Source organism: Acinonyx jubatus, chromosome A3 (genome assembly GCF_027475565.1).
Source record: "Acinonyx jubatus isolate Ajub_Pintada_27869175 chromosome A3, VMU_Ajub_asm_v1.0, whole genome shotgun sequence".
In the NCBI taxonomy this organism is placed as follows: Eukaryota; Metazoa; Chordata; class Mammalia; order Carnivora; family Felidae; genus Acinonyx; species Acinonyx jubatus.
The window spans coordinates 22,087,287-22,109,334 of record NC_069388.1 but is presented as its reverse complement, the minus strand read 5'-3'; the positions used below and the strand labels follow the sequence as shown (position 1 = coordinate 22,109,334).

Genomic DNA, 22,048 nt, shown 5'->3' with positions numbered 1-22,048 from the left:
TGCATACTAACAAAAAAAATGCGTATAGGTAAAACATCATGATTACCTGGGAGGCCTAGCAGTCCCTTGGTAAGGAACTGCTCAATTTTTACAATTAAATTGTAACTTTTCATGTAAAATTACACTGTAATAATCATAATTCAAAAATCAAGAACTGGTAGGATGAAAATAAACTCTTTCTTTCTCTCTTTCTTCCTTTTTAGAAATTGATACTTTTAATTATATAAGCAAATTCTACATGTAAAAAAATACACCCAGGGCACCTGGGTGGCTCAGTCACCCAGGGTTAAGTGTCTGACTCTTGATCTCAGCTCAGGTCATGACCTCATGGTTCAGGAGATTAAGCCCCACATCAGGCTCTGTGCTGACAGCACCCAAACCTGCTTGGGATTCTCTCTCCCTCTCTCTCTGCCTCATGAACACATGCGCTCGCTCTCTCTCTGTGTCTCTGTCTCTCAGAAAGGAAGAAATAGGGGCACCTGTGTGGTTCAGTTGGTTAAGCAACTGACTTCAGCTCAGGTCATGATCTTGTAGTTCAGGAGTTGGAGCCCTGCATCAGGTTCTATGCTGACCGCACCGGAGCCTGCTTGGGATTCTCTCTCTCTGCCCCTCCCCCTGTTCATGGGCTCTCGCGCTCTCTCTCTCTCTCTCTCAACATAAATTAAATAAATAAAATAAATAAATAAATAAATAAATGTTCTCTTTAGAAATTATGAAAATTATGAAAAGGGGTGCCTGAGTCAGTTGAGCATCTGACTTCAGCTCAGGTCATGATTTCATGGTTCGTGGGTTTGAGCCCTGTGTCAGGCTCTGTGCTCACAGCTCAGAGCCTGGAGGCCGCTTTGGATCCTCTGTCCCCGTCTCTCTCTGCCCCTCCCCTGCTCGCACTCTGTCTCTCTGTCTCTGTCTCTCTCTCTCAAAAATAAATAAACATGAAAAATAAATAAATAAATAATTAAGAAAGAAACAAAGACGGAAAGAAAGACCCTAAGAAAGTAAAAGTATAAATGACTAACTGGGGAAAAAAAATTTGCAATTTATTTCACCACAAAGGGTTAATATCCTAAATACATAAAGAGCTTCACAAAACAGAAAACAAAAAGGCCAACAACCCTATATTAAAATGTGCTAGAGACGTGAAAAAGTGTACACAAGAAAGGTAAATGACTTGTAACCATAGGAAGATGCTCAACCCTATTCAAGACAGAGAAATGCAAATTACAACACGGGATGGGGGGGTACCTACTACGCGAGATACCACTTCTCACCTATCAGACTGGCAAAACTCCAAACATCTGACAACACATTCTATTGGTGAAGCTATGGAGAAGTAGGAAAACTCCTATATGGCTGGGAAGAATGCAAAACGGCACAAGCCCTATGGAGGGGAACTTGAGAAAATGTTACCATAATTTTTACTAAAGTTTCTTGACGTTTAAAAAAGTCACTCAGATGCAGAAGTCTACTGAGCACTCCATTCCTTCCCGTGAGAGGGATGGTTTACATTAGTAGTGTATAAAACCACACTTCGGTTGCCTTTGACTTTTTCAAGTTCAACAGGTATTTTTTGAGAATGCTCCCAGGGGGTTGTTTTTATTTTTTTTAACGTTTGTTTGTTTGTTTATCTTTTTAAATATTTATATATATATTTAAAAAATTTTTTAATGTTTATTTATTTTTGAGAGAGAGACAGAGTGCGAGCAGGGGAGGGGCACAGAGAGACACACACACACACAGAATCCGAAGCAGGCTCCAGGCTCTGAGCTGTCAGCACAGAGCCCAACGCGGGGCTCAAACTCACGAACCGAGAGATCATGACCTGAGCCGAAGTCGGACGCTTAACCAATTGAGCCAGCCATCCAGGTGCCCCATGTTTATTTATTTTTAAGACAGAGAGAAAGACAGAGTGTGAGCAGAGGAGGGGCAGAGAGAGAGGGAGACACAAAATCTGAAGCAGGCTCCAGCCTCTGAGCTGTCAGCACAGAGCCCGACGCGGGGCTCAAACTCAAGCACTGCAACATCATGACCTGAGTCGGACACTTAATCAACTGAGTCACACAGGCACCCCACTCCCAGGTGTTTGAATACATGGCTCCCCCATGCCCCCATCTCTCATACCCATCCCTGAAGGTGAGAACCACTGGCGTAATCCAAGCCCCCGAAGCCCCCATCTCACTGAAGGTGAGAGAGAGGCCCCACAGCAAGTCCATAGCTGACCTGGGACCAGTTCTTGACAGAGGTTTTGATCTAGTTTCAGACTTGGAAGGAGAAAATGTGCCTTCTTTGATGAGGGCAAAGTGGAGGTAGCACAGTGGTTCTCAACCTGGGTGCACATCAGAATTACCTGGGGGAAGTTAAAAAAAAATACCGATGCCCAAGGTCCCAGAGATTCTGATATTAATCGGTCCAGGGTAGGTCCCAGCCATGAGATTTTTAAATAGCTTCCCAGGTGATTCTATCTCGAAGCCCAGGCCAAAACCAGAGAGCCAGGGAAATGAACTCCAGCTGGGGTCTTAAGTATATCTTGGAGCCCAATCAAATCCTAAAGGCACCTTTTGAAATGCAAATGAGGCAGGAAGACAGAGGCTGATATTTCAGACGCAGGGTGCCAAAAGCAAACAGCCAGTATTTGAGAAGGGCTAATCTGGGCTCTTTCAAAAGCGAGGAGGACAAGGTAGGAAATGGGGCGATACCACAAAACAGGTCCCCCCACAAAGAGCCCCTCCCACAAATGGCGCCAGGAAGGGGGTGCTCAGAAGGACACCCAGGCACGGAGTGAGTGGTGAGGTGGGGGCTCTGGGGAAAGATGGTCAGGCTTGCAGATCCAGGTCTGCTTATCACAAGCTGAGTGGGAGAGGCCGTGGCCTCAGCTGGGAGCAGAACTGCGGCAACCCCACAACACTGAGTTTGCGATCCTGGGCAAACACCTTTCTCTCCCTATAAAACTGAGCCTCTTCGGGTAACCACAGCCTCTTCAAGCACAGCAGATGCCCTGGAGAGAGGAAGTGGGGTGACAGGAGGGGGAGGGGGCCACCACGTATGAAGGAATGAGATCATATAAAGCCTAAAGCCATGAAAAAGGACAGAGGGGAGTGAGATTTCCTGACGACAAGGCAAAGTCTCCGAAACATCTTGGTAAGAAAAAGAAGGAACTCACGAAACAAAACCCACAACCCCAATGTCCACCAACTGGTACACGGATAAACAAATGTGGCATATCCACACAAGGGAATATCATTCAGCCATTGAAAAAAAAAAACAACAAAGTGCTGATATTTGCTACAACATGCACGTGTCTTGAGAACATCATGCTAAAGTGAAAAGCCAGTCACGAAAGGCCCCACAATGTATGATACTATTTACATAAAATGTCTGTAATAGGCAAATCCACAAGTAGATTAGTGGTTGCCAGGGGCTGGGAGAGGCAGGAGTGACTGCTGATGGGCTTGGGGTTTCTTGTTGGGGCGATGAAAATGTCCTGGAATGAGAAAGTGGTGAAGGTTTTACAACTCTGAATATCCTAAAAAACCACTGAACTGTATACTTTAAAAAGACAAACTTTATCGTATGTAAATTATATCTCAAAAAAGCTGTTATTAAAAAAAAAAACCTAGAGCATGTTACTATTGTTATAAAAGGTGTGTGTGTGTGTGTGTGTGTGTGTGTGCACACATACATATATGCACACAGGGTGGGAGAAGGTCTGAAGAATTTATACCAGGCTATTTACAATGACAATACAGTGAACTTACACTTGGCCCTCTTCCCCCACATTTTTTTAGGAGGCAGGGGACACAGTCTTCCAGTTTTTTTCTTTAAAAAAATTTTTTTCATTACAAAATATTTTTTAAAATAAAATTTTAATATACAAAAATATATTCTCACTGTTAATCTATACAATGCTGACAAATCAGAAGCCCCCCTAGGCATTCTCCCTCCCAACCTGAGGGTGACCACAGGCTGACAGCCAGCTGGAGCTCCTTCTAGACCTTCGGCTCTGTGTTTTAAATACTGAAATAGATGGTACCCTTTTAGACTTTCTTTCCTTCCTATGTTTACTTGACTCTGTGATCTTTGATTTTTATAATAAGCACCTTAGGCAGAAGAAAACCCAAAACATCCAGCATTTTAAAAAAGTCTGTGTTCATACTACATAATCTGCATGTTACAGAAACCATGTACACAATATAATCCCATCTTGACTTTCTAAAAATACACAGAGAAACACACATTGTATGAGCATGGAGAAAGGTCTAAAAAGATACAAACCAACCTGCTAACCATGGGTTAAGCTGAGTCGGGAGTAGAATTGAGGGAGGTGGTTAAGAGAGGAAGCTTCCTTCTTCGATTTTATGTAGGATTTTCATTATTTCTATTATTTTGTGGATAACACATTCACACAGTCCAAACTTCACAAACCACCAAAACGGGGGTGGGGCACAAAAGGGGGTGAAGGGGAGTGGAGACATGGGCTTCCAATTATGGAATGTATAGGTTGTGCGGATGCAGGCTCCAGCACAGGGAATATCGTCAGTGGTATTGTAACAGGATTGCATGGTAACAGCTGGTAGCTATGCTTGTGGTGAGCACAGCATAACTACAGACTTGTTGAATCACACTACGTTGCACATCCGAAACCAATGTCACGTTGTGTGTCGACTATACTTCCCCCCCCCAAAAAAAAATCACAAAAAGGAATACAGTGAACCCAAGTCACCAGTTTTACTGCCCAAGACAACCAATACAACCAGTCTGATGTACCCACCCTTAGAGGGATGCTAGGTATGCATTTATGGGCTTTTGTAATGATATTTTTGCTTCACTGAGCTTATGTTAGGGGAAGAAACTGCATACATATACATATATACATTTCAATATGTGTGTGCGCATATAAATAGAAAAAATGGATTGGAAGTATATGCCCCTCTCACCCAAATAATAGTTTGGTAATTATTCAGAGAAATTCCCTCTGAATATTGGTTTTCAGGTGAATTTTTTCTTATTAGGACTTATTTGTATTTTCTAGTCTTTCTCTACCAAGCGCATATAACCTGTCGGGTAGAGGGGGGAAATCACGTTAAGATATTTTTAATATGCTTTCCCAAGAAAAGTCACTGGGCACCTTTCCAACAGGCGGAGAGAAAGCCCTGAGTGGCATGAACCTCACCAGAAAGGGAGGGCAGTGGGCAGAGAAGAGAGAGCAAAGCAGCAAACCCTTTCAGGACAGGAGTAATTCCAGCCTTTTCTGGTTGGAACAGACCCTTTCCTCCCCACCTTGTCTAAGCCACTTGGGCTCCCACACTACTCTTCGGCTCTGGAGGGAAAAACAAGGCAAGCTCACAGAGCCCAAAGACCTCCTCCTCTCTGCAGAGCAGCAGCTGGCCAGGCGGCCTGGGGGGCTGCAGTGCCCCTCAAGGGAGCCAGGGCCTGTCAGAGACTCTTTGTGGAGCCCCCAGGAGCAGATGTTCTGGCCCCGGGCCTCAGGAGAGTGGGAAGGAAGGGGCAAGACAGGACAGTCCCAGGCACCAACAGGAATGCCGTCGCTAAGCGACGGACCCCGTGGGCACATTCTTTGGCCTGGCACACATCGGGGGCTTCCCCATCTACCAGCAACTCACAAGGCCACCTTTGAGCAGCCAGGGTGGCACCTCTAAACATCCTTGGTTTAATGGCTCCTGGTAGGAGCATGAGCTATGTCCTCCCTTGTCCTTCTCCAAAGACTAGTAGATTGTGTCCCTGCACCTCCAGCCCTCACAGAGAGGCTGCCTGAGCACAGCTTGGAGGGGCCCCCTGCTCTCTAACACCTTCCCTGCTTCCTTGCTGCCAGGAAACAAAGACCAACCTTCAGGGACTAAAATGAACCTTCTGCCAAAACAACTGGGCAGATTTTTACCAAATACGGAGGGGATCTTTGAAAGGGTCTCACTGAAAACACAGACTGTGCTGTGTGTGCAAAATTTACTCTGGGTGCATCTCAAAGACCGAGGCATTCTTCCTCCAGAGCAGCTGAAGTGGCTAGACAGAGGCCGAATGGCTCCTGGTTAGGGAAGACCATCTGGGGGGAGGAAGCAAAGACTGATTTAGACATAAAACCCAAATCAGAAGTCACTGGGACACACGCTGCCAAGCGCATGTGTTGATTTGCAATGTAACTGCTACTTCCATGGACAAGTGGCAGTTCGATAGACAGCACCTGGGTAGGGGCAGCAGAAACATTTATTTAAGGTAAATGCTGCTCCCGACGCACAGCCATCATACATAGCAGCTAAGGGTAATGATGATAATGATGATGCTAATCAGTGTTCACCAAGTCCTTCCTCCCTGCTAAGCACTTTACCTGCCTGTCTCTGAAAAGCAGGGATTAATATTCCCGTTTTATAAGTGAACAAACTGAGCCTGGAGCAGTTATGTGATTTGCCCAGCATTACAGTTATTTCCAAGTAAGTGGCAAAGCCAGCTTTCAAACTCAGGCCCGTGTGACCCTAAATTTCAGTGTGCCCTGCACCACACAGACCACGGCCAGGCTGCATCAGAGGATGACGCCAGCAGAACCAGGATTTGAACCCAGGTGATCTGATGCCATGATCAGCACCCTGCGTACCCCATCAGAATGGGAATCAGGATGAGAAGCCTGTGCCAGGGACGGAAGTACTCATTCACTGAAGGGAGCGGCGTCTTCGGAGGTTCTGAAAACACAGCAGGGTCCTAGGAAGGTACCTAGATAGGGCGAGGAGGGCAGGGCAGCACCGTAAGAGTCGGTGTGACTTTGGGAGACAAAGTCCTGGGTTAGAATCCCATCTTTGTCTTTCCCCAATACCACCTGTATGCAGCAGTCCACTCCTTGGTATATACCCAAGAGAACTGAAAACTCACAAAACCTGTATGCAAATGTTCATAGCAGCATTACTCATACTAGTCAAAAGGTGGAAACAACCCAAATGTCCATCACCTGATGAGTGGACAAAATGTATACTCATACAACGGATTATTATTTGACCATAAAAACGAATAAAGTACTGATACATGCTCTGACATGGATAAACCTTGAAAACATTATGCTACGTGAAAGAAGCCAATCACAAAAGATCACAAATTGCATGATTCCATTTGTACGAAATGGCCAGAATAGGCAAATCCATGGAGACAGAGTGTGGATTAGTGGTTGCCAGGGGCTGGAGGGGACGGGGAATGGGGAGTGACTGCTAACAGGTACGGGGTTTCTTTTAGAGGCAATGGAAATATCCTAGATTTAGATAATGGTGATGACTGTACAACATTATGAATACATTAAAAACCAGTGAATTTGACACTTTATGTTTAGATTTTTTTTAAAAATGTCCATTTATTTTTGAGTGAGAGAGAGAGAGAGAGAGAGAGAGTGGGGGGGGGGGAGGGGCAGAGAGAAAGAGAATCTGAAGCAGGCTCCAGGCTCTGAGCCCCACACAGGGCTTGAACTCATGAACTGTGAGATCATGACCTGAGCTGAAGTTGGATGCTTAACCGACTGAGCCACCCAGGCATCCCTGAACTTGACACTATAAATGGTAACTTTCATATTATGTGAATTGTGATATCACAATGAAAATACTGTCAAGAAGAGTACCACCTATAAAATGAGAATAACAATGTATGTTGGGAAGCTGCTGGTTTCACAACATGAGGAGGTATATAAAATGCCTGGTGAGGTGCCTGGTACGGAGCAAGCATTCAGACACAGCAGCTATATTATAATACATCACGTCAACACTGAGATTGGCTTTCTGCCTAAAATACAAGAAGGGGGAATGGTACTGGATGAGGGGGAGGCTGGTGTTACGATTCTTGAGCTGCAACCCAGCTGGGCAACAGTGCCACCACAGAGTGCAGCTAGGGCTGGCCACCCTCCCTTCTCTATAAGGAAGAGCCATCTCCATGGCAACCACATCAGCTCAGGCCAGGGGCTCCTGTTCCCAGCTGGGTGACAGTATCGCCACAGCAACCTGTCAGGATGGCAAAGGCAGATCTGGATGACGGGACTCCAGCAGCTCTGGCAGAATTGCTCAGGGACACTTATCTCCATGGAAACCACGTCTGGAAGGGGTGGAGAGAAGGTACTCGGCAAACAAACACAGGGCCACGCCCCCTTGCCCAGATCCTGAGACCCCAAGGGGCATGCCGGGGAGCACCAGCAGGCCTGACACGTCTTCAAAGGGGAAGCGAACCAATGTGTCTTGAGCACCTACTGTGTGCCCAGCACCACATAGGGCTCTTTACCTGCTTGACTACATTTAAAATGTAACGAATAATCCCCCTCCCTAAAACTCACCTTACTACAGCATTAAAAGAATACAAAGCAAAGTCATTTCCCCATGCTATTCCTACCATCTCTCCTTCTTCAGTCAGCGGATTTTCCTCCAGACTTTTGCTATGGGTTTACACACACACATACATGCTCCAAAACCAGTCTGTTCTGTTATCAAAATAATTAGCGGGATTGCGTAATATATATAGCTCCCTCCCCTTCTTTTTTAACTACATACCTTAGAGATCTTTCAACATCAGTACATACAGCTCTACCTTATTCTTTTTTTTTAATTGTCCTAAAGTATACATAATATGAAATTTGCCATTTTTAGTCATTTTTGAGTACTCATTTCAGTGGCATTAAGTGCATTCACTTTGTCAAGCAACTGCTATTCATCTCTAGAACTTTTTCATTATCCTAAACTGAAAGTCTGTACCCACTGAACACCAATTCCTCACTCCCTCCTCTCTCCAGCTCCCAGTAACCTCTATCCTGCTTTCTGTCTCTATGAATTTGACTACCCTAAGTAGGTCCTATAAGTGGAATCATAATACTGGTCCATTGGTGGCTGGCTCATTTCACTTCGCATCAGGTCTTCAAGGTTCATCCAGGGTGGAGCATGTGTCAGAATTTCCTTCCTTTAAAAAGCTTTACCAATAGTCCACTCTATGTACATACATTGATGGACATTAGGGTTGCTTCTATTGTAAATAATGCTCTGCTAGGAACACAGGGGTACAAGTATCTGTTTGTGTCCCTGCTTTTAATTCTTTTGGGTATATATCCCAAAGTGGAATTGTGGGTTCATATAATAACTGCATATTTAATTTGTTTGGGAATTGCACTACAACTTTATTCCTTTTTTAAATATTTATTTATTTATTTTTGAGAGAGAGAAAGAGAGAGAGAAAAAGCACAAGCGGGGGAGGGGCAGACAGAGAAGGAGACAGTAGTAGAATCCGAAGTAGGCTCCAGGCTCTGCGCTGTCAGCACAGAGCCCGATGCGGGGCTCGAACCCACAAACCGTGAGATCGTGACCTGAGCCAAAGTCGGACGCTTAACAGGCTGAGCCACCCAGGTGCCCCGCTACTTTATTCTATTTAACTTCTTCACAGTGTTCTACGGTTACCCAATCTTATTAATGGTCATAAACAACCTCATTAGCTGGGTACCGTTATCATCCCAATGTCACAGATGGAGAAACTGAGACTTAGAGGGGGATGCGGCTTCAGGGTCTCAGCCACATCTCTGCCAAGGAAGGGCGGGTGAACTCAGGCAAGCTGTCCCTCTCTGAGCCTCAGTTTCCTCTCCTTTACAACAGGAACACGCTGAGCTCCAAGGCACTCTCTGAAACTGTCTCCCCTTTCCACACTATCAAGGGTGGCAGCAACAACATGTGTGAACATGGTCCCCAGTGTCGGGGGCCAGGCCATGGGGGGCAGGAGACTTCCCGAAGGAGGGGGCCTCCCACCCAGCCCTGGAGCAGGACAGGGCTCCGCAGCAGCCCTTAGCAGCCAATGTCCCATCTCCACACTGAGAAGCCACTGGCACATCACACAACATGCCCAGGAGGAAGGGCAGCTGATGGACTGTTCTGGCCTCAGGGCTGTGATGTCTCAGTCCTGGAACACTCCCATGTCTGCCCTCAGGGAAGGTGAGGGGTGTTCCAGAACAATGTACTATCCTAAGATACCCTCGTGAGCAACCAGATAGCTGAGGCCCAGCTGTGCCTCTGTGGTCAGAAGCCCTCCCCACCCCTCACCGGGCCATCTGGAGCACAGACCCCTGCATTCTGGAGGACTCTAGTCCCTAGCGGTCACCTAGGCTGATGGCTTTCCATAGGCATTCTGCAGAGCCCACGGGGCCCCGTGCAACCTTGAGGACATCCCTCCTTCTCTCAGGGGCTGTTTCCTCACCCATAAAATGGGTATAATCACAATCTCATTAGGCCTTGATGAAAATTGTTCAGAAAAAGTGTCTAGCATGGTACCCAGCACACGGCATGCCCAACACATAGCAGAAGGCAGAAAGTACACACAAATGGAAGACTCACGTGAGCAAAGGGAGAGGCTGGTGCTTGGGGGCCACATTCAGGAACTGCGTAATGTCCTGAAATCTGTGTCGAGACACTGGCCAGAGGCCCAGCCCCCGGCACCGAACTTTACACCAAATGGCAGCCCCTAAATCATGTCCACACAAGTTATCCCAGCTAGTCCTCACAACAACTCAGGGTATTATTGTCTCGTTTTGTAGATAAGGAAACCAAGGCAGAGGGCCAGGCCCCACGGTGGGTATTGTGGAATGCTTTTTCAGTTCATCTTCCCACAGTTGCACGGTTCTTTGGTGGATGACTGTCTCCTTCATTAGCCTGTGGGTTCCTTTTTTTTTTTTTTTAATGTTTATTTATTTATTTTGAGAGAGAAAGCATGAGCAGAGTAGGAGCAGAGAGAGAGGGAGAAAGAATCCCAAGCAGCCTCCACATTCGGCATGAAGCCTGACATAAGGTTGAATCTCACGAGCATGAGATCACGACCTGAGCTGAAATCAGCAGACACTTAACAGACTGAGCCACCCGGGCGTCCCTCGCCTCTGGGCTCCTTGAGGACAGGAACCGGTGTCTCTCATTCACCATTGTGTCCTTAGTGTGCATGAGTGTGCAGACGCAGAGGTTCAGAGACCCTGGCTAGGGGGCTGGCACACGCCCACCTGCCCCGGCCTGGCCCTGGCTGGGATGGGCGAGCCCTCACCTCTCTCGGCCGTTCCAGCTCCGTCTGCAGCACCTGCTTGGCCAGCTCGGTCTCGATGAGCCGCTGCCGAAGCTCCTCGTTCTCCTCCTCCAGCCGCGCCCGTTTCTTCTCCACTGTCTCAAGCTCCTTATGCAGCCGCACAGAGATGTCCTTAGAGACCTGAACAAGGGTGGGTGATGAGCAGGGACCGCGTGGCCTTGGCTGCAGAGCAACCCCCCAGCAGACAGGGTCTCTCATCATCCCCACTTAGCAGATGAGGAAACTGGGGCACAGAGAAGATACAGGGGTCACGGAACCAGGAAACAGCAGGAGCAAAACCCAAACCCAGGCACCCTGAGTTCCTGATGTCTATATCACAGTTCAGTCCCCAGAAAGCTGTAAAGGCCCTGCCTGTTCTTAGCAAGGCCTTTTCATTTACCTGAGGCATTCGGTGCTTCGAATTCTCACAAGAGCCTGTGGCAGGGCCAGAAGCTCATTTTATTTTTGTATTTATTTTTTAACATTTATTTATTTATTTTTGAGAGACAGAGAGAGTGCGAGTGGGGGAAAGGCAGGGAGACAGATGGAGACAGAGAATCTGAGCCAGGCTCCAGGCTCCGAGCTGTCCGCACAAAGCCCGATGCGGGGCTCGAACTCACAAACTGTGAGATCACGACCTGAGCCGAAGTCAGATGCTTAACTGATTGAGCCACCCAGGTGCCCTGGCCAGAAGCTCATTTTAAAGGGAGGGAAGTGAGGATGCCAGGGTGGCACAGTAGGTTAAGCGTCTGGCCTCGGCTCAGGTCGTGATCTCACAGTTTGTGAGTTCGAGCCCCGCATCGGGCTCTGTGCGGACAGCTCAGAGTCTGGAGCCTGCTTTGGATTCTGTGTCTCCCTCCCTCTCTCTACCCCTCCCCCACTCATGCTCTGTCTCTGTCTCAAAAATAAATAAACATTAAAAAAAATTTTTTTTTTTAAATAAAGGGAGGGAAGTGAGCGTAAGTGGAAACTAGAGCAAGATGGGTGGCCCCAGAGCCATCTGAATCCCATCTCTGCCAGTGACCAGCACATGATCCTGGCCAAATCATTTCTCTACTCTGTGCCTCAGTCTCCTTAACTACAAAATGGGTGCAATAATAGCAGCAACCTCGTGGCCCCAACAGGAGGGCTGAATCAGCTATTGCACAAGAAGCTCGGCCCTGGGCCAGCACAGTGAGTGCTGGGTGAGTGGTGAAGCCATACATGACCTGCCAGAGGTCATACTGTGACCCTGACCCTGGTTTCCAATTGTCTGGGCTACAGAACGTGCTGGAAATGACAAAGGGTGGGCATATGTCCAAGTCATCCCTACAGAAGGGAGCTAACAGAGCTGCAAATTCTAATCCTAGTGACAGGGCTCTGCAGCAAAAGCACCCCATTTCCTGGAGGACACCCTGGGGGTCAAAGGCCAGGAAAGGGAGCCTCTGGGGATGAGGAAGTCCCTTTTGCGCTGGCAAATCACAACTACTCTGAAGTGGTCCAGGCACTGCCCTTCGTTGAATACCTACTGTGTGCCAGATTCATTCCTCTTCACTCCATTGCTGTCTGAGGCTCAGAGCATAAGTGACTCGGCTCAGGGTCATGTAGACCAAGTGTGAGCTGAGCTGGGGGGGAGCCCCTGGGATTTGCCTGAGAGGCCAGCATGGCCAGGGCTCTGAGAGCGGTTCCAGGGCTTTGCCAGCAAGAGGTATGTGAAGGGCAGACAGCCCAATGCCCCATGCCTGCCAGGCTCGGAAACAACTATGGCACCTCCTCCGTGCCGGAAGGGAAGAGGGCCCTCCCTGGCTCTGCCCTCTGCCTGGGCCCAGGCCCAGCTCGGCATGGACCCTTTGGCAGCGTGAGAGGCAGGCCAGGAAAAACAACGGCCAGAGAGGAAACTCAGCACTGCCTTCCCCTCCCTCTGGTGCCCACTGCCTCTCCCTGCCCCTGAAGATCCCCAGGGACAGCCGGAAGCTGGTCCCCAGCCTCCGTGGGCCACCAAACTTTCCTTGTCCGCAAAGTGGGATGAGCAACCCCTCAATACCAGAACAAGAACTTTGCAGGTAGGGGAAAACTAGATCGAGTCTGATTCCAGCACTCTGTGTGTGTGTGACCCACAGCCAGTTTATTTATACATTTGAAGTCTCATCGTGGTCATTGGTAAATGGGGTTGATACAGCCTACTCCCAAAGGCTGCTGTACGGAATAAATGACATAGTCCTTGGGCTGGTGGCTAGAACATCAAGAAATATAATTTTTAAAGCATTGTCAGGATCACTGCTTCACCTCTGTGCACTGATTTTATCGGATTTTTTGGCCCAGTACCCCACAATCTCCCTCTTGTGTTTTGTGTCAGGGTTTTTACTGGTGTTCAACCCCAGGCTCTTGGCTATGGTCCCCGGTTTGGGGCTATTAGGTCACCCAGAAAGCCCCTGTCCTGATCAATACTCCATTCATTCATTCATCCATTCATTCATGCTGCTTAGGCCCCAGGGGCAGGAGTGGTGGGGCACAGAGATCAAGGCCCCAGACCATGCCTGGGCTCCTTCACATCTCTGTGTCCCAGCAGCAGTGCGGGGTCTGGTACACGCTAGTGCCAAATAAACACTTGTTGGGGAACAAACAAACCCCCCAAGTTTCCAAAAAGTGAAAAGGGAGATGAAGGAACAGATGACTGAAATATGGGGAGCTGCACCTACTGCTCCCCTCAACCGCCCACCCCACCCACTGTCCAGGGAGGGCTGCGTCGCTGACTGGTGTGAGGGCTCAGCGGCTGGAGGCTTCTCTCCTACTTATGCTCCCACTTGGAGCCAGCTCCTCTCCATCCCTGCCATGGCCTCAACCTGGGAGGCAACACTCCCCACCAAGAAGACATGATCCGTGTGGATTCCGAGATCCTCTTGGGTTTATAAATGACTCTATTGATTTCATCCCTTCCATGAGTCCCCAGGCTCCTTCTGCTCCATTCGCCACATGATCTCCTTCCCCATTTGGCCCCCGCCCCCAAGAGTTGCAATGTCAAGAAAGCCCAACCCCAGGCAGCTTACAGAATTCCAGCGTGAACAAAAGAGCCCTTAATTGCAGATCCCACAGAACCCTAGGTCCCCCGTGGAAGCCCATGGGAGCAAAGAGCATGCATGTGGCCTGGAGGGCAGGAGTCTGGTTGCCTCAGCCTGTCCTTTCCTGTCTCTGAGCCTCAGTGGTCCTGGGCGCCCTTGCTTCTCACAGGTGATTTATAGAATCAGCTGTCACTTCCTGACACCATGTGCCTTTCAGGGAAGGGCTTTATTATCCCCATTGTGAGGTTCGGAAAGGACAGGTCACTTGCCCAAGGTCACACAGCTAGAAAGCTACAGAACCAAGGTTTGAAATCAGGTGGGTCAACTCTAGAGTCCTGCTCTCAACCTGAACCTGCTTTTGGCCCAAAGCTTGAAGACATGTTAATATCAGCACTAAAAGTATTAACAACAAGCCCAGCAGCGGGCTCACCGTGTCAGATGCTCACAGGGCCCCCCCCCCCCCCCCCCCGCTTGTCTCATTTCATCCTCTTATGATCCTCCCAACTACTCCCAGGGTAGGGGGGCTGAGATACCACGGGAGGTGAAGCAGCTGCAGCTTCCGGACACCAGGGCAAATCCCCAAAGCGCAAACAATGCGCTCAGCCATGAGGTCACTGTTTACAGCACTGAGGCCTGGCTCCTGCCAAATGCAACCAGCAGCCATCAGACCACAGGCCCCCCTGCTCATGGGCAGACCTCTCAGCTCATGGGCCTCTGGTTTCAGGGTGTTCCTGTCCCTGTCACTCTGAATCCTCAGAGAGGGGGAATGGGGCCTGGGGTCTGGGACCCTGCATTGTGAACAGACTCTCGGGGATTCTTATCCACAGGCTGAGATTCTGGCCTTCCCTTCCCTGCCCTTGTCCCCAGCCACTTCACCTCCCAGTGCCTTATAAGTTCTTCCCCTGAACAATAACACCACAACCAACATTTGCTCATCTGCTAGGGGAGCACCCGGAACCAGAGTCTGTGGTCAGCACTCTCTTTACTTGAGCTATTTCATTTTATCCTCACAAAAATTTCTATAGGTGGAAATTAGTTTTATCTTCCTTTTCCACATGGGGAAACTGAGGCTCAGAGATGTGAAGGAGCTCTCCAAAGGTTACACACCAAGCAAGTGGTAGAGCAGGTCTTTGAACAACTACCACGCTGCCCTCCACATGCTGAGCCATGTTCCAGCTGAGGTTCAGTGGGTCCTGCAGGCTGGGAGGACCACAGACAGAGAGCCCAGGGGAGGGGGATACCAAGGCCTGAGGTTTTATTCATGGTGCGCTTTCACCAAAAACCTATCTGCTCGATAAAACCACTGGAACTGCAAAAGCCCTATAGATTTGGCTGCTCTAAGCCCCATATTTAACAGAAGGGGAAACTGAGGTCCCAAGAAGTGGCCCCATGCCAGTCGGGGCATGGGCCAAGGAGCTGACAGAGCAAGTCAGAAGCCAGAGAGTCTGGAGAGATACCCAGCTCTGGGGTTGCGGGCGGGAGAAGGGTCCCCACTTGGGCCCATCAGGCCCTCCCAGGAGATAGCAAAGAAGTCACAATTCTGAGAACCCCCCAAATGCCGGAGAACAACCCCAGCACATGGGGCAGAGTGTGGTGGCCAGAGGCATCCAGCCCAGGCCTGCAGGGATGAGCTCAGCGCTCCAGCTGCAGCGGCGGGGAGAAGAGGGAGGAAGGGGGAGAGGTGGGGGAGGGGGGCAAGTTGGATGCTGATTGGCTAGTTCAAATCCCAACAGAAGGGGTGGCTTCCCCGAGCCCAGAGCTCAGAGATCCCCCCTCCCACACGCACACCAGCTGCTCTCGGCTCCTCCCAGGGAGGCACTGGCCACCCAGTCAGGGCCTCCTCCCTCCCTCATCCCTCCCTCTAAGACTGACTCTCTGGTGTACCGGCCCCAAATACCCAATCACCTAGGCCCAAATCTACTTCATCTGAGCTTCCCCAGCTGTTCCTCATCCCACACTCCCTCAACCCAGTGCCTGGAGTTTGAATATTTGTGCAACCCTTTGTCCCGGGGGCTGCCCTGTCAGGTAGTTTTGGCCGGGGAGACAACCTTTCTGAGCTCAGTTTCCACATCTGCACAACAGACCTATAACCCCACTGTGCATGTGCAAAGACAGTCTGCAATGGGAGCCTGCCTGCGCTGGTTGGCTGGCTGGCACTCACTGTTTATCTCCCCTGGCCACTACAGACAGAGGTCTCTCCCTCCAGCATTCCTCCTCTCCCCTCCTGGTTCAAGCCCACTTCTCCCACAGGCCTCAGTTCAGAAGTCACCCCTGCAGGAAGAGCCCCTTGGGCCCCTAGGCGGCACCAGGTGCCCCCACCCCCAACTGCTACATTCCCCTGAGTTCTGAGAGCAAGAGACTGGGCCTGGGTCCCCACTAAGTTCTCAGCCCCCAGACCAGGGCCCACACACACAGACAGGGTGGACTGCTCTTCTGGAGGCCCCTCTTGCCAGCCTCCAGCCCAATCCTCTCCTGCTTCACACGGCAGGGAGGCAGGGAGTGGGGCAGTCAGGCACGGGAGGCTGATAAGCCTGCACTGGACCAATGACACAGAGTGTCAATGTGACCTTGAACAGGTGCTTCCTTTCTCTGAGACTGACTTTCCTCATCCAGAAAATGCGAATAATAATAGCTAACATTTTTGAGTGCTTACAGTGACATTTTACCTATATGATCTCTTCTAACCCTCATAGAACCCTGTGAAGCAGGGGCTGCTGTTATACCCATTTTCCAGATGAGGAAACTGAAACTTAGGTGACTTGCTCAAAATCACAAAATTAGGGCATATTGGAGTCAAGGTTTAAATAAGCCCTATCCAACTCCAGGCCTTTGCTACTCATTAGCACAAAAAAGAAACCTCCAGGGACAGTGCAGGGACAGGGCAGGGACAACTCCAAGCCCAGGACCAGGTGTGGGAATGGCTCCTGTTAATAGGATTCATATTTATGATATCACGTTGGGACACTCCTGGGAAATGGCCTGTCGGTTCACCAGGGATGCCCACTTTGCAGATGAGCAAGCTGAGGCCCAGAGAAGTGTGTAACTTGCTCAAGCACACACAAGGAGTGAACTGTGGGCTGACCTGGGCTCCACTTGGGCTTGTGCTCCCAACTCCAAGAGGGGTACCTATGAGGGTGGGGGGAGGCCCAGAGCTCACCTTGACGTCCTGCTCCAGCCCGCGGATGAGCTCTCCATCCACCTGGCCTGTCTGAGCGGCACGGAGGCTGCGGCGCTCAGCCTTGCGCAGCCGGTACTGCAGGATGCGGCAGGTCTTGCTGGCCTGGTCCAGCTGCTGCCGGAGCTCCTGCAACTGGTACACATCCTCCTCCATGTAGACATCCCGCATCTCCAGCATCTCTGCGCGCAGCTCCTCGATCTCATCCTGCAGTGGGGGGAGAGGCGGTCGGGTCACGGGGCTCGTGGCAGTGGCCTGTGTGTCTGAAGGCAGGCCATACCCAATGCTCTCCTAGCTGCCCTGGGGGCCTGGGTGTGGTAGGCTGAATAATGGCCCCCCCAAACATGTCCATGCCCTAATTCAAGGGACTCTGCAAACGAGATTAAGGATTTCGAGATTTTCCTATATTATATGTGGGTGGACCAATGAAATCATAAAAGTCTTTATGAGAGGGAGGGAGGCAAGGGGATCAAAGTGGGAGAAGGTGACATGACAACAGAAACAGAGGTTAGAGGGACGTGCTCTGAAGATGGAGGAAGGGCCTCGAACAGGCTGCCTCTAGAAGCTGGACAAGGGAATGGATCCTCGCCCAGAGCCCTGCCATGTGGCCTTGCCAAGGTAGCCCTGCCAAAGCCTTGATTTTCAGACTTCTAACCTCCAGAACTGTGAGATAATAATCTGGGATTGTTGTAAGCCACTCAATTTGTGGTAATTTGCTGTAGCAGAATAGGAGCCTACCACACTGGGGAAGCAGGACAGACTCATTCAACGAGCATTTGTGGGCACCAACCACGTGCCAGGCCCCCCGTGCCAAGCGTGGGGGTGGGAAGGGACGGTACTGACCAAGACTAATGTGCCCCCTTCTGTATCTTCTGCATGGAGCCCCAAGTCTCACTGGGGAGACACAGGATAAACCAACAAATACAAAAAATCCAAATAAATGGCAAGAAACAAAAAAACCCCCACCTGGGTAATATGCTAGAGTAATGGGGAAAGGCTGTGTCCAAGGACGTGATCGGGGCAGCCATCTCCAAAGAAGAGACATTTGAGCTGAAGGAAGAAGGAACGGCCATGCAGAGAGACAGCCAGGGAGAGAGGACTCTAGGCAGAGGGTCCAGAGTGTGCAAAGGCTCAGAGGCAGGATAGAGCTCAATGGGTCAGAATACAGCAAGGTGGCCAGGGTAGCTAGAGGAGGGATAAGCTGAGGCTGGGGAAACAGACAGGGGTCGGCCATCTAGGGCCCTGAAGGGCCAAACACAGTTTGGGTTTTAAATGGAGGGTGTTGGGGGATGACCTCACTTCCCCGGGGCAGCTCCTGACCACCTCTGTCACCAGCTCCCAGATGTCCCTCACTTCCCCTTTGTCACCATGAGCACATCTGCAATTCTTTAATAGTTTGTCTCCCAGACATACTGTGAGTCTCTGGGGGGATACCCCACGTCTACCTCGCTCACTGCAATATCCCCCACACCCAGCACGGGCCTAGCATCCCACAGGCTCCCAACAAATATTAACTGAATGAGTAAATGCATGTCCGGTTAGGTAAACAACCCCAAAAATGACATAGTAACATGAAACAATCATTAGAGTGTAAGGGGATGAGTGAGGGAACCCAGCAGAAGAAATGGATTATTATTATGTCTAATAACAAATGTGGAAACTGAGTCACAAATGGAAATAACACCTACTCTTAGGATGATTGAATGAATTAAAAAAGATTGTACACTAAAAAGGGAAACTGAGTCACGGGGGAGGAATGATCCGCCAAAGGCATCCCTGAAAAAGCACCTAAGGACGGTACTGATGGGGGCAGGGGAGTGGGTCCAAGAAGCAAAAAAACAACTCTTCGGGCCCTGGAGATGGACACAATCTGGAGAGTGTGCTCACCAGCCCTTGAGCCTTTCTTTCCCCGCAGAAAATGTGTGGCTCCCTACGAGGGCATGGCCTGGGGCTGTCCCGTGCCCCCCTGAGACTGGGTGGGTTGGTTTAATTCAGGAGCAGGGTCAGGAAGAAGCCAGTTCTTAGTGTGAAAGCTCATCCACCAGACTCCTGTGGACTATCTCTCAAATGGTTCTGAACTCAGGAGAGGAAGACGGAGGGAACAGGTATCTGCTTCTCCCCACTCCGTAAGATACTGTCCTCTTCCCACCATCAACCAAAGGGCTTAATCCCCACTTGCCGCCAAGGCCTCTGCCCCAGGGATGGCTTCAGCAGCAACCCCCAAAGTGGATGATTCTGCCTACACCAGCCGTAGGAGCGGTCACCTCACCAGGACCCCAGCTCCACCTCCATCCCAATACACACACAGACTCACCGCCACCATGCCAAGTGGACAGAACTAAAAGTGGAAAAAGAGGAAGTGGGACGGTCAATGATCACACCAGTCAAAAGAAATGAGGAAGTGAGGGGTCCACACGCCACTTCAGCCAGTGGATTAAGGAAGCATAAGGGAAACAGCACTCAGGAAGTGCAGGTCAGTCAGCTAAATCCAAGCTAAACCAGCCTCCAGATGAGCCTGTGTTCAAGCCCCCACCATGCTATTTGCTAGCATCTCACTTCTTCTCACTGCAGTCACACTGACAGGGCCTGGTGATCGGGAGGATATGGAGGTTTGAGCGGACCTGAAGCTCAGGATCAACCAAGGAGAAGTGCAGGGAACATACAAGCTCATTAATGTTGGGCTACATAAACAGATGTAGGGCGTTTAAGTCATAGGAGGTGACATCCCTCAACACAGGACTACATCCAGGGCGCTAGAGTCATTTGGGGGACCGTTTATTTTTTTTAACTTTTAAATAACCGATTTTTCTATTTATAAAAGTAAACAGTGATCCTAGAGACAGTTTTGAAAATACAAAAACTGTACATCACTCATAATTCCTCCACCTGGTCCTAAGTCACAGTGGCTCTCAAGGTGTGGTCCCCGGACCAGCAGCATATAACCATCACTGGGGAACTTGTCAGAAATTCTCAAACCTCAACGGAGACCTAATGAATCAGAAATTTGGGGGTGGGCTCACCAAGTGACTCTAATGCAGGGGGTTTCCTTCCAGTCTTTTTCCTAAAAGGGCCAGAGCCATCTGTGGCAGCACCACAAGACCAGGGCCTGACACAGAGCAGGGACTCAATAAGCATCTATTGAAAACATGAGTGAATGAATGATTTCTCACATGAGCAGCTGTCTCTCCAGGGCCTGCCCTTCACCACAGTCAGTTTCTGGAAACGCAGGATGTTGCGTTCATGCCAGCTCCATCTCTCCACGGGGCTAAGGGGGGCCCAGGCGCTCGGGGGCTCGTCCCAGCTGCAGGCAGAATGCGGGTCAGCCCCTCCTGGCACGGCCCGTGGAAGAGAGCGGGTCCACAAAGGCCGGCTTGTGGCCCGCACGGGCCGGGTCTGCTGGGATGCAGGCAGCAGAAGCTGGTGAATGCAGGACTTGGGCAGGGGCTGAGCTTTTGGGCCTGAGGTGGGGCCAGGGAAAGGGCCTGCTAGGCCATAGGGAGGGGAGCTGGGAGGGCAGGACCTTGCTTCACTCCAGAAGTTCTTAGACCCCACTGAGCTACCGAATCCTCCAGGGCTGCTCAGTCCAACAGTCCCAGCCTCTGGCCCTACAAAGCCCTGCAATGACAGTCTGAACCAACTGACAGAGCTGGGGGCTAGGGAGGGGAGCTCAGCCTTCCCAACTCTCTCACAGACAGTTCAGGGGCCTTCCTGCTCCTCTCCTCCCTCCCAGACCCCCATCCATGTGGAAGCAGGAGGAAGGGATCAAACCCCAGCAAGACTGTTGGAGAACCCCCCCGCAACAATGGTGGGGGAACCCCAAACCTCATCCTCCCCTGCAGATAGGAAAAGGCCAGCAGTGCCCACCTCAGAAACTGGGGCCCTGATTCTCTACCCCACAGTCAGAAAGGCCAGCCTAAAGAAGCCGGGAAAGGTGCTCAGACCTGGCATGGCCTGCCAGGTCAATGCCATCCATCCCCTGGGGCCACTCCTTCAAGCTGACTTCTCTTCCCCTTGAAGCTCAGCCTGATTATTTAGGACTGGGAAAGGGGGTGGGGTAGGACAGGAATAGAGAATAGGAACGGGGTACCCTGCCTACTGCCAGAGTAGTCTTTATAGAAAATGTTTATTTTGCTCTAACTACAGTGGAAATTCCTGTTTATTGGAGATAACTTGGAAAAAAAGCTGGTCACTTTCTGTCTCCTCCACTATTTCCCACTGGCTTCTCTGCATTAGGTCCAAGCCCCTTAACCTGGAACCGGAGCTGCCCCTGGTCTCCTCCCTATTCCTGTCTTGCCCCCCACCCCTGCATCCTCCACCCCCGACGTCCCGCTATGCCAGGACTAGAAAATAGCTACCATCTCGGGGCACATGGCTGGCTCAGTCAGTAGAACATACGACTTGATCGCAACGTTGTACGTTCGAGCTTCATGTTGGGGATAGAGATTACTTAAAAATAAAATCTTAAAAAAAAAAGAAAGAAAGAAAAAGAAAGAAAGCTACCATCAATGGGGAAGCTCATGAATGACCAGGCAATGCCTACATGTGCAATAATGTGATCCTCCTCCCAGCCCTGTGAGGTTGGTATTGAAGATGTTCCCTTTTTGCAGATGAGAAACTGAGGCTCAGAAATTTCCTAGAGCTGCTCAAGCAAGGGAATGGTGGAGCTGGAAACAGGACCTTACCCATGTTCTACCTCAAGGTTTGCTTGGGCTAGTCCCTCTGCTGGAATGGCCTTTGCCAGGCTAACTCCTAATTTATGTCATCCTTCCAGAACATTCTCTCCTTC

At 50.0% G+C, this 22,048-nt stretch overlaps 1 protein-coding gene across 3 annotated transcripts in view; it reads right to left on the bottom strand.

Annotated features, from left to right (window-relative positions):
• SOGA1 (suppressor of glucose, autophagy associated 1) overlaps window positions 1-22,048 on the bottom strand; it is a 74,252-nt gene that overhangs the window by 34,403 nt on the left and 17,801 nt on the right. For all 3 annotated transcript variants that reach the window (XM_053199994.1, XM_027070040.2, XM_027070038.2), the window contains exons 2-3: window positions 17,245-17,469; window positions 11,032-11,190 (exon numbers count right to left, since the gene is read on the bottom strand). In XM_053199994.1, coding sequence (XP_053055969.1) covers window positions 11,032-11,190; window positions 17,245-17,442 — 357 coding nt within the window. In that variant the 5' untranslated portion in view covers window positions 17,443-17,469. The remainder of the gene's footprint in view (window positions 1-11,031; window positions 11,191-17,244; window positions 17,470-22,048) is intronic.